Here is a 12,876-nt window from a genome sequence, read left to right as displayed (position 1 = left end):
AGTCTCTTGCCTCATCGGCACATCCAGACTTTTCCCCGGACTCCCTCCCAGCTAGCCGTGGTGCACTAACCCCCTGCAGGCTGTGTTCACGCCACCAACCTCAGTCCTCTCCCGGCGCTCCGACTGAAGCCCGAGCCTCAACTCCCAGCCCCGCCCGCCTTGGCAGGTGAGCAGACAAGCCTCTTGGGCTGATGAGTGCTGGTCGGCACCGATCCTCTGTGCGGAAATCTCTCCGCTTTGCCCTCCGCACCCCTGTTGCTGCACTCTCCTCCGCGGCTCTGAAGCTTCCCCCCTCCGCCGCCCGCAGTCTCCGCCCGTGATGGGGCTTCCTAGTGTGTGGAAACCTTTCCTCCTTCACAGCTCCCTCCCACTCGTGCAGGTCCTGTCCCTATTCTTTTGTCTCTGTTTATTCTTTTTTCTTTTGCCCTACCCAGGTACGTGGGGGAGTTTCTTGCCTTTGGGGAGGTCTGAGGTCTTCTGCCAGCGTTCAGTAGGTGTTCTGTAGGAGTTGTTCCACGTGTAGATGTATTTCTGGTGTATATGTGGGGAGGAAGGTGATCTCCGCATCTTACTCTTCCGCCATCTTCCCAAGAGTCTCGAAAGGCGGACTTTTGAGAATTCCCTCCGAAAGAAGGAATCTGAGGATGGAACATTTAAGAGTGGTTGGGGTAGGCAGAATAATGCCCCTGCAAGGATGTCTGGACACCTGTGAATGTGTTACCTTACAAGGCAAAAGGAACTTTGCAAATGGGATTAAGTTAAGGACCTCGAAGTGAGGAGATTATCCTAGATTATCCAGTTGGGCCCAAACTAATCACCTGGGTCCTTAAAGTCAGTAAATCTTTTCCAGCTGAGTTTAGAGTCAGAGAGAGGTGTGATCACAGAACAGTGGTCAGAGAGATGTAAATTTGCTGGTTAGATAAAGGAAGGTAGCCTTGAGCCAAGGAGTGTTGGTGGCCTCTAGGAACTGGATAATGTAAGGAAATTAATTCTCCCCTAGAGCCTGCAGAAAGGAACACAGCCTTGCCGACACCTTGCTCTTAGCCCAGTGAGAACCATGTCAGACTTTTACCTAACAGTAAGATAATAAAGTTGTATTGTTTTAAGCCACTGCATTTATAATTTGTTACTCAGTAGTAGAAAACTAATATAGTGGTATAGTTTTTTAGCCCCAGTTCTGTGGAAGGGTTTTGAACTGTGTGACATGAGGGGTACTCAATCCCTATTGATAAAATTTAGAACTTTAGGTAAAGCTCATAGGCCCCCTCTTGTAATTTACAGTTTTACTGCATTGTGATATTTTTTAACATTGGAAATTAATGAATTTTTCTTCATGATCTAATATATGGTCAGCCTATAGTTATTTGTTTTGCACTTAGTTTATCTTGGATTGAGAGAAATGTGTTAAAATTCTCTATTATTAATGAAATTTTATCTTGTACAACCTGTAACTTCTGCTTCATGAAACTTCCTGCTGTTAGTTGATATATGGATATTCATAATTGTTATATGTTTATTGAGAATGGTAGACTTTAGTATTTTAGCATCCTCAAGATCGTGGCCCTTGCTTATTTGTTTGTTTGCATTTTGTCTTGTATATATTTCTCCATAATTTGTAAAATAAACCTTTTTTGAAGTTTATCATATATACAGACAAGTGTATACATGATGATACAAACAACCAATACAATCAAAATTGTACACCTTGAGTTACCACAAAGGGAACTCCCATGTAATAAGCACCCAGATCAAGAAATAAACCATTGTCTGCATTCCAGAAGTCCCTCTTGTGCTCCTGTTCAGTCAGTAGCTTCCGCAAAGTAACCACCATACATCAGTTTCATCTGTTTTTGAACTTATGTGTAAGTGGAGTCATATAGTATATAACCTTTTGGCTTCTTTTGTGCAACATTATGTTTATGAGATTCATCCATATTGTATGTAAATATAGCTTACTGTTTGCATTGCTAAATGCACTAGTATTCCAGTGCATGAATATACCAACTATATTTGTCCATTCAACAGTTGTCATACAGTTGATAGACATTTAGAACTCTTTATGTCCCTTGTATCTGAAGGACAGCTTGGCTGCATGTCAAATCTTTGACTCTCTCATTTGTTTTTCCACAAGTATATTGTAGGAGCTACCTCACTATTTGGGGCACGAATTTAGCAGTCTAATGACAACTGAATTTCCTTTTTCTTATAGGTGACTTGATATTTTTATCTTGACTCCCCATGGATTTTAGTCTAATAATTTTATTAGGAAATGTTTTGCTACAGACAATTTGAGTCATTTTCTCCAGCAGTATAGTGTGTATTTTCATTATGCATATTCATGCATTATTTCAGAAAATTATTCTTGAATGTTAAAAATGTAGTTTTTAATATTCTCTTCTTGATTTGGATTTCGTCTCTAGAGGCTCTGCTTAGTTGCAAGTTGGATCACTTTTTTTTAAATTAATTTTATTGAAGTATAGTTGATTTACAATGTTGTGTTAATTTCTGCTGTACAGCAAAATGACTCAGTTATAATATATATATACTTTTTCATATTCTTTTCCATTATGGTTTATCACAAGATATTTTTTGACACCTTTATTGGAGTATAATTGCTTTACAATGTTATGTTAGTTTCTGCTGTATAACAAAGTGAATCAGCTGTAAGTATACATATATCCCCATATCCCCTCCTTCTTGCATCTCCCGCCCACCCTCCCTATCCCACCCCTCTAGGTGGTCACAGAGCACTGAGCTGATCTCCCTGTGTGATGCAATTGCTTCCCACTAGCTATCTATTTCACATTTGGTAGTATCATGGGATATTGAATGTAGTTCCCTGTGCGATGCAGTAGGTCCTTGTTTATCCACCTGATATATAGTAGTTTGCATCTGCTAATCTCAAACTCCCAATTCTATCTTCTCTCACCCTCCCATTGGCAACCACAAGTCTGTTCTCTATGTCTGTGAGTCTGTTTCTGTTTTGTAGATATGTTCATTTGTGTTGTATTTTAGATCCCACATATAAGTGATATCATGTGGTATTTGTCTTTCTCTTTCTGACTTACTTCACTTGGTGTGATAATCTCTAGGTCCATCCGTGTTGCTGCAAATGGCATTATTTCATTCTTTTTAATGGCTGAGTAGTATTCCATTGTATATATTTACCACATCTTCTTTATCCATTCATCTGTTGATGGACATCTAGGTTGTTTTCATGTCTTGGCTATTGTAAATAGTGTTGCTGTGAACATAGGGGTGCATGTATCTTTTCAAATTATAGTTTTTGTCTGGGCATATGCCCAGGAGTGGGAGTTGCAGGATCATATGGCAACTCTATTTTTAGTTTTTTGAGGAACCTCCATTCTACTTTCCACAGTGCCTGCACCAAGTTACGTTCCCACCAACAGTGTAAGAGGGTTCCCTTTTCTCCACACCCTCTCCAGCATCTATGATTTGTGGATTTTAATGATGGCCATTCTGACTGGTGTGAGGTGATACCTCACTGTAGTTTTGATTTGCATTTCTATAATAATTAGCGATGATGAGCATCTTTTCATGTGCCTATTAGCCGTCTGTATGTCTTCTCTGGAGAAATGTCTATTTAGGTCTTCTGCCCATTTTTTGATTGGGTTGGTTTGTTGTTATTGAATTGTATGAGCAGTTTGTATATTTTGGAAATTAAGCCCTTGTTGGTTGCATCATTTGCAAATATTTTCTCCCAATCTGTATGTTGTCTTTTCGTTTTGTGTATGGTTTCCTTTGCTGTGCAAAAGCTTATAAGTTTGATTGGGTCCCATTTGTTTATTTTTGCTTTTATTTCTACTGACTTGGGAGACTGACCTAAGAAAACATTGATATGATTTATGTCAGAGAATGTTTTTCCTATGTTCTCTTCTAGGAGTTTTATGGTGTCTTGTTTTATATTTAAGTCTTTAAGCCATTTTGGATTTACTTTTGTGTATGACGTGAAGGTGTGTTCTAACTTTATTGATTTACATGTGGCTGTCCAGCAAGTTGGACCACTTTTGACTTTCATTTTTTTCTTATAATAATTATCATCTCTTTGTTTCATTTTGTTCCATTTGCTAACTTTTTAAAAAATTTTTATTTATTTTATTTATTTTTGGCTGCATTGGGTCTTCGTTGCTGTGCGCAGGCTTTTCCTAGTTGCAGTGAGCCGGGCTACTCTTTGTTGCAGTGCATGGGCTTCTCATTGCGGTGGCTTCTCTTGTTGCAGAGCATGGGCTCTAGAGTGCAGGCTCAGTAATTGTGGCACATGGACTCAGTAGTCGTGGTTTACGGGCTCTAGAGCGCAGGCTCAGTAGTTGTGGCACAGGGGCTTAGTTGCTCCACGGCACGTGGGATCTTCCCGGACCAGGGCTCGAATCCGTGTCCCCTGCATTAGAAGGTGGATTCTTAACCACTGAGCCACCAGGGAAGCCCCATTTTCTAACTTTTATATTTTTTGTTCCATGCTGTACTTTCTGTAATATTTGTCATATGTTGTGCTCTTTGTAATTATTCTTCATTTCTAAAGTGGTTTTGCCTATGAAGTGGTTCTCTTTCATTCTTAAATTGGACTAGCTTTCATATGTGGTCTGCCTATCACTTCCTCCCCTTTCCTGAGATCATTGTATGATTTGTGCATGTAGTCTTGCTTCTGAGCTATGATTGTATCATAACTTTTAAAAATTCATATTGGAATGTTGGGTAATAATTTTAATCTTCTCTGAAATTTTTAGTGAGTTTTCTTTATACATGGGGAATTTGGACACTCTTTCCAAACTTTTATCTAACATTATCTTTGGATAATTGTGTTTCTAATTGTGTTTTTGGAGTGTGATTTTTTTTTTTTTCGGTATACCTGTCACTGGCACTTTCCTATGAAAAGGTGAACAGAGCAAAGGTAGTTTTTTAGGTTCTTATGCTCAAGAATTCCTTCCTCTGTTACTACAATAGAAGACAGTTTCTTTTAAAGATAACCTCTCTGAATATCCAGGCCTTCTTTGTTGTTCAGAACCTAACCTGGTTCAGGAAGACCCCTACTATCAGCTCTGAGAGCCACAGTATCTTCTTTTCTGTAATTAAAGAATACAGTGAAGCTCCCAATTCATTCAATGAGGCTAGTATTACCCTGATACCAAAACCAAACAAAGCTTATCTCATAAAAATATGATACAAAAATCCTCAACAGGGCTTCCCTGATGGCGCAGTGGTTGAGAGTCCGCCTGCCGAGGCAGGGGACACTGGTTCGTGCCCTGGTCCGGGAAGATCCCACATGCCATGGAGCGGCTGGGCCCGTGAGCCATGGCCGCTGAGCCTGCACGTCTGGAGCCTGTGCTCCGCAATGGGAGAGGCCACAACAGTGAGAAGCCCGCGTATCGCAAAAAAAAAAAAATCCTCAACAAAATGCTAACAAACAAAATCCAGCAACATATGAAATGAATTATGCAACATGTCCAAGTGGAATGTGTCCTAGGAATGCAAGGTTATCTGAACGTCCAAAAATCAATTAATGTAATGCATCATATCAATAGAATAAAAAACATAAATTACATGATCATTTTAATAGACACCAAAAAAGCATTTGACAAAAACCAATACCCTTTCATTATAAAAACACTATAAACTAGGAATAAAAGAGAATTTTCTCAATCTCATATAGGTTATCTATAAAAATCCTACAACTATTAATGGTGAATGTCTGAATGCTTTTCCCCTAAGATCAGTAATAAGACAAGAATGTCTGCCTTTGCCACTTTTATTCAATATTGTACTGGAAGTTTTAGCCAGGGCAATTAGACAAGAAAAAGAAAAAGCATCTGGGTTGGAAAACAAGTAAAACCATCTCTATCTGCAGATAACATGCTCTTTTATATAGAAAATCCTAAGGAATACATACCCCAAAACACTGTTAGAACTAATAAATAAGTTTAACAAAGTTTCAGGATACAAGATCAATAAATTAAATCAATTGTATATTATACACTTGGAGTGAACAATCCAAAAATGAAATTAAGAAAGCAGTTCGATTCACAGTAGCACCAAAACAAATAAAATGTTTAATAATAAATTTAATAATAATAAATAATATTTATTTATTTAATAATAATGTTTATTAAACATTATTTAATTATTAACATGTTTTAAAAATGTTAATGTTTATTTAATGTTTTAAAAATGTTAAATGTTTATTTATTAACATGTTTTAAAAATGTTTAATAATAAATTTAACAACTGAAGGTGAAACTCATACTCTGAAAATGACAAAACAGGTATTAAGCAAACACTTGTACATAATCATAGCAGCGTTGTTTATAATAGCCAAAAGGTGGAAACAATCCAAATGTCCATTAACAGATGAATGGGTAAACAAAATGTTGTCTGTCCATACAGTGGAATATTATTCAGCCAGTATTTCAGGAGTGAAATACTGATACATGCTACAATTTGGATGAACCTTGAAAACTTTATACTAAATGTTTTCACAGTTTTGACAACCAGTCACAATAAGTTCACATACTATATTATTCCATTCCTATGAAAATCCAGAACAGGAAATCTGTAGAGACAGAAAGTAGATTAGTGGTTACTTAGGGTTGAGAGAGAGGTGAAGGGAGAGTGTAGGGGGTTGAGGGGACAAGGAGTAATAGCTAAAGGATACAGGATTTCTTTTTGAGGTGATGAAAATATTCTAAAATTAACTTGTGGTGGTTGCACATGTTAATTTGCTTAAAAAAATTGCTCACTTTAAATGCATTAATTGTAGAGTATATGAATTATTTATCAGTAAAGCTGCTTAAAAAATAAAAGAATACAGCCTATGTGTTTTGCCACCTTAAATCTCCCTGACATCTCTATGCCTCCTTTTACCACCTCCACCATCAATCACCTTTTCATAGCATTCCTGCTCACATACACTCATTGAGGGTGTAGTCTACTCCTCATAGGAATGAATGTTTCTTATGTCTTCTTTGGAGAAGTGTCTATTTAGAGCTGCTGCCCATTTTTTGATTGGGTTGTTTGTTCTTTTGATATTGAGCTGTATGAGTTGTTCGTGTATTTTGGGGATTAATCTCTTTTTGGTTGCATTGTTTGCAAATATTTTTCCCATTCTATAGGTTATCTTTTCATTTTGTTTATGGTTGCCCTTAGTTTTGTGGTATGAGTGCTTTAGATAAAAATGAGGCAGTAAGTATTATACACTTTGTGGGACATAGAGGAGATAGATGAAAGGCCACTGTCATACAGGGAAGTACACAGGAGGGCCCTGGGCAAATGCACTGGGCTCCCAGATTGGAGAGTTTCCCTGGGGATGTCTAACTTTGGGTCCTTATTGTTAAAGGGGTTATTCAGAGCAAGTCAGAATGGCCTTATCTCATATCCCGAATATCCTGATCTGTGTCATGATTTAGCATTACTGATTGGACTGAAACTTCATTCTGCTGTATTTGAGTCTCTTGGGTTTTGGATAGGGCCAGAATTTCTGCAGATTCCCTCTGACCTTCCTTCAAGGAATAAAATGGTATTCTTACTCCATTTGAAAGATCTGAGGAAAGCCTGACCTCTCATTATTCCTTCCCTCTAGCTCTGCTTTCTCAAAACTGCTTCACCGGGAGAGGAATCTAGAAGAGTGAGCAACTCTTGGAATTTTAAGTTATGGCCCATGTGAGTTGGAATTTCTTCTCTCCAAAAATATAACCATTTATATCATATCATGTCAATATTTTTATTCCTTATCCTTAAACTGCTTACCCGAGTCACTGTTCAACGTGGTAAGTGATAGTTGTGAAACAGTCCAGTGCTTTCCCTAGATGTCCCTCTTCTCTCCAACATGGCATTCAGTACTTCCTGTGACCTAATACTTTGACAGAGTACTGAAGGAAAAGATATTGTTTAAAGGAAATAGTAGAGACTTTTAAAAATCAAAACTGTGGCTCGACAAGGTGGAATGGTGTGACTAAAAGGGACCCACTACATGAAAGCTTTTATTTACTCTATATAATGGGGTGTTTCAATTAAGAAAGATGGGAGTTGGTGTTAGCTGGTATTCATTTTAGTAGTGGCACTTTGTCATGATTTTAGATAGAGAATATAAGAGGAGGTTGAGTTCAGAGAGATCTGGGATTTTGCCAGGAAATCAATGAGAGAATAATATCATTAACAAGACATGTGCTGATAATCAGCTGACAGCCTAGAGATTTTATACATTCTCCACAGGAAATGGTATTCAGTTAGAGAGTGTATCTCTTAAGAATTCTTTCAACTTCAACTAATAGAAAATTCAAGTAAAAGAAGCTGAAAGAAAAAAAGAAAACTATTCTCACATAGTAAATCTGGAGTTGATTATTCCAGGCTGTTATAGCCTCTTGGTGGTATGAAGAAAGTACTCATATGATATCTGTTTTTCTGGGCTGCCATCCTGTTGTCTTGATGTTTGTTACAGGAAGGCCATAACAATGTTGTGACTGAGCAACAGGAGATTTTTTTTTTTTTTTTGCGTTACGCGGGCCTCTCACTGTTGTGGCCTCTCCCGTTGCGGAGCACAGGCTCTGGACATGCAGGCTCAGCAGCCATGGCTCACGGGCACAGCTGCTCCGCAGCATGTGGGATCTTCCCGGACCAGGGCACGAACCTGTGTCCCCTGCGTCGGCAGGCGGACTCTCAACCACTGCGCCACCAGGGAAGCCCAACAGGAGATTTTAAGAGCATATAGGCACTTGGCTTCAGGGACACTAAATTCCATATCATTTCCCCCCACACTACAGGCAGCCAACTCCAGTTTTTTGCTGAATGTATGGACCTCTTCCTGCAGTTCCCTTTTCCATCTTTTCCCCATCCATCTAAAAGATTTCTTTTAACTTCACTGTTGATGTTTGGGTTTGTCATTTCAGCAGTTGATGATGTTCAGGGATGTAGCTGTAGACTTCTCTCAGGAGGAGTGGGAGTGCCTGGACTTGGAACAGAGAGCTTTGTACAGAGACGTGATGTTGGAGAACTACAGCAACATGGTCTCACTGGGTAAGATTCAGAATTTGACCCCAGAAATTCCTGATTCCTACATTGTGAACTTTTGGGTTGCCTTTCAAGTGTCTAGGGGGATTTCTGACCTATTTCTGGGAAAATGGTTTGTGTTTTATAAATTTGGCAATAGTCATCATCATTGGGAAACTCCATCTTCCCCATCCTTTATGCATTTTTCTTGCCCTTTCTAATAACTAAGGGACTTACGGAACCCTTACCATGTGGTAATTTCCTATTTCTTATTTTCTGATCAGGACTTTGCCTTTATCAGCCAGATGTGTTCTCTTTACTGGAGAAGGGGAAAGAGCCCTGGATGGTTTTGAAGGATGAGACAGGAGGACCTTGCCCAGGTGAGTGAGGGCTGAGCAGGCACAAGGAGGCCATCATTGCAGATAACACCCAGCTGTTTAGTAAGTCAGTAACATCTCTGTAATATTGGTCTAGAATTTCCTCCTCAGAGGCCAAAAGCCTGTGGATAAAGGCCTGAGACCTAGAAATAAAAGTAACGTTTTCAACATGAATTTCCAACTGAACCTTCTCTTCAACTCCAAACACCACTCCATGTCAGTGCTCTCATTTTTCCTTCATGTTACAAAAATGTAAATGCCATTCTTTTTCTCCAGTGGTCAGTTTATCTATGGTTTGGATTAAGTTTCTTCCCATTTCTTTTTTTCCATTTCTATATTTGTAAATTTCATCACTCTAAAAAAACATTTTTGACCCTGTTTTTCATTTTACCTGCTATCTCTTGAATTTTTCTTATTTTGCCTAGTTTCTCCTTGCTTCTGCATTTTCTTCATTAATTAACTCTTTCTTTTAAGGAACATTTATTGATTTTATAATTTCATTTTAGGTTAAGAAGGGTTAACAAAGAGTGTAATCAATTAAGAAACTTGGTATTCTTTCCTATGACTGGAACATTTTCATAAATTTCTGCAGAGTAGGCTTTACATTAAGAGAAGGCCTAATAGGCTGCTTTTTTATGGTTTCTTGCTACAGTGAAGAGGAAATGGCAGGAGAGAGGTTAGGGCTATTGGAAGACAATGAGGAGAGAGTACAGTGTCATAAAAGACAAGTCCTGGCTGTCAAATGGAAGCGAGGGGTATATTTGGCAACTAGATGGTAATTGATGAATTTTCTGTTATGGGCAGGAGTCAGGTTGAAATAACTTACTCTTGGAGCTTCTTTTATATTGGAAATATCAAGGAAAGAAAATAAATTTTATTTCCTTATTGGAATCATGTTTCTAAATTCCAGAACCTATATTGATGTTTTAAAATTGTTCTTTTTCCGAGCTATTGATACATGAAAAAACTTGAATGAATCTCAAGGATGTTATGCTGAATGAAAAATGCCAATCTCAAAAGTGTAATTGACCTATAACATTCACATACTATATGAATTCATTTATACAAAATTCTGGAAATCACAAAGTTAGAGATTGAGAACATGTTAGTGGTTGCCAGGGGTTAGGAATGGGCAGGGAGCAGTGGTGGTGGTGGTTATGACTATAAAGAGATAGCATGAGAGAGAACATCTCAGTGGTGATGGACTATGTCTATATCTTGATTCTTGTGGTGATTACAGGAATCCACATATGTGATGAAATGACATAAAACTGTACACATATATTGTGCCAATGTTTATTTCATGATTTTTATATTGTAGTATAATTATGTAAGATGTATTCATTGGGCAAAACTGGGCAGAGGGTACACAAGACTCTCTGGAGTATCTTTGCAAATTCTTGTGAATCTATAATTATTTCAAAATAAATGCTTTTAAAACTTACTTTGTTCTATAAGGTATATACAGTTTTCTCTTATATTTTTATTCTCTAAACACTACCATGTATGTTTTTAATTTTAGTTTATTTTCACATATTATGATTATACTATTATATATTAAGGTTGTTCCGCATTTCTTGTTACTGAAGTTACCACTCTTGGTACACGTCAGTTATTCCTGGGATTTTTCTGCATTAGATGATACTTATATTTCAGATATGAGATTCCTTAGCCAAAGGGTTCAAAGTTAGAAAATCATGTGCCCAACTAATTTAAGATACTTCATTGAAAAAAGTTATTTTAAATCATACAAAATTAAATGAATACTATAAATAACCTGTGCTATTTATTTATAACCCATAACTATTTCATCCATGTTTCAGTAGAGGGCCATGACATGTTCTCCCTAATTGCAGTTCTGCCTATTCTTTCTTATGTCAACCATTCCAATAATTCATTCTCCTATTTCTTGGTTCTGTTTTGTTAAAAGGGAGTGGGAATTTAGGCAGTTTAACTGTAGATGCTTTATTTTTCCCAACCTTTAAAAAAATTTTTTTATTGAGCTGTAATTGACATACAACTTTATATTGGTTTCAGGTATACAACATAATGATTTGATATTTGTATATGCTGTGAAATGACCACTACAATAAGTCTAGAGATCCTCTATCCCCATACAAAGTTACAAAATATGCCATATAATATTATTGACTATAACCACCATGCTTTGCATTATATCCTCATGACTACTTTATGTTATGACTGCTGGTTTGTACTTCTTGACCCTCTTCACCCATTTCGCCCGACCCCCCCACCCCTTTGGCAACCACCATTCTGTTCTCTATGTCTATGAGGTTTATTTTGCTGGTAGGTTTTTGATTACTGATTCAATTTCCTTACTACTAGTAATCAGTCTATTCTGATTTGTATTTCTTCATGGTTCAGTCTTGGAAGATTGTATGTTTCTAAGAATTTATCCATTTCTTCTAGGTTGTCCAATTTGTTGGTGAATAATTGTTCATAGTAGTCCCTTATGGTCATCTGTATTTCTTTGTCATCAGTTTTAACTTCTCTTTCATTTGATTTATTTGAGCCCTATCTCCTTTTTTCTTAGTGAATCTAGCTAAAGGTTTGTCAATTTTATTTTTTTAAAGAACCAACTCTCAGTTTCATTGATCTTTTCTAGTATCTTTTTTTTTTTTTGGCTGCACTACATGGCTTGCAGGATCTCAGTTCCCCAACCAGGATTTGAACCTGGACCACAGCAGTGAAAGCTCAGAATCCTAACCACTAGGCCACCAAGGAACTCCCTCTAATATCTCTTTAGTCTCTACTAGTGAGTCTAGTCTCACTATTAGTCTCTTAGTCTCTATTAGTAATTAGTCTCTATTAGTCTCTTTAGTGATCTTTTATTTCCTTCCTTCTACTACCTTTGGGCTTAGTTTGTTGTTCTTCTTTTTCTAGTTCCTTTAGGTGTAAGATCAGATCGTTCATTTGAGATATTTTTGTTTCTTGAGGTAGGCCTGTATCACTATGAACTTCCTTCTTAGAACTGCTTTTGCTGCAAGACATCGATTTTGGTATGTTTTCATTTGTCTCAAGGTATCTTTTGTTTTCTTCTTTGATTTCTTCGTTGACCTATTGGTTGCTCAGGAGCATGTTATTTAATCTCCAAATATTTGTGATTTTTCCAGTTTTCTTTTTGGGATTTGTTTCCCATTTTATACTGTTGTGGTCAGAAAAGATGGCTGATATGATTTCAGTCTTCTTAAATTTATTGAGACTTGTGGCATACTATATAATCTATCCTGGAGAATGTTCCATGTGCACTTGAAAAAAATGGATACTCTGCTGCTTTTGGAAGGAATGTTCTATATATATCTATTAAGTTAATATGGTCTAATGTGTTATTTAAGGTGCATGTTTCCATATTGATTTTCTGTCTGGATGATTTATCCATTGATGTAAGTGGGATATTACAGTCCCCTACTATTATTGTATTGCTGTCAATTTCTCCCTTTAGGTCTGATAATATTTGATTTATATATTTTGGTGTTCCAGT

The 12,876-nt window shown here is 37.3% G+C and overlaps 2 protein-coding genes across 4 annotated transcripts in view; one reads left to right on the top strand and one right to left on the bottom strand.

Annotated features, from left to right (window-relative positions):
- Positions 1–12,876, bottom strand: part of LOC132510364 (zinc finger protein 420) — a 171,813-nt gene that overhangs the window by 114,463 nt on the left and 44,474 nt on the right.
- The window catches only part of LOC132510369 (zinc finger protein 790), a 39,824-nt gene that overhangs the window by 16,277 nt on the left and 10,671 nt on the right, over positions 1–12,876 (top strand). For 3 of the 4 annotated variants that reach the window (XM_060132356.1, XM_060132355.1, XM_060132357.1), the window contains exons 2-4: positions 7,592–7,671; positions 8,898–9,024; positions 9,282–9,377. In XM_060132356.1, the coding sequence (XP_059988339.1) occupies positions 7,663–7,671; positions 8,898–9,024; positions 9,282–9,377 (232 nt within the window). In that variant the 5' untranslated portion in view covers positions 7,592–7,662. The remainder of the gene's footprint in view (positions 1–7,591; positions 7,672–8,897; positions 9,025–9,281; positions 9,378–12,876) is intronic. The other variant, XM_060132358.1, reaches the window with a different exon arrangement.

This window comes from Lagenorhynchus albirostris, chromosome 19, assembly GCF_949774975.1.
Source record: "Lagenorhynchus albirostris chromosome 19, mLagAlb1.1, whole genome shotgun sequence".
NCBI lineage: Eukaryota > Metazoa > Chordata > Mammalia > Artiodactyla > Delphinidae > Lagenorhynchus > Lagenorhynchus albirostris.
The sequence above is the reverse complement of the archived record's forward strand: the minus strand, read 5'-3'. Positions and strand labels throughout refer to the sequence as shown.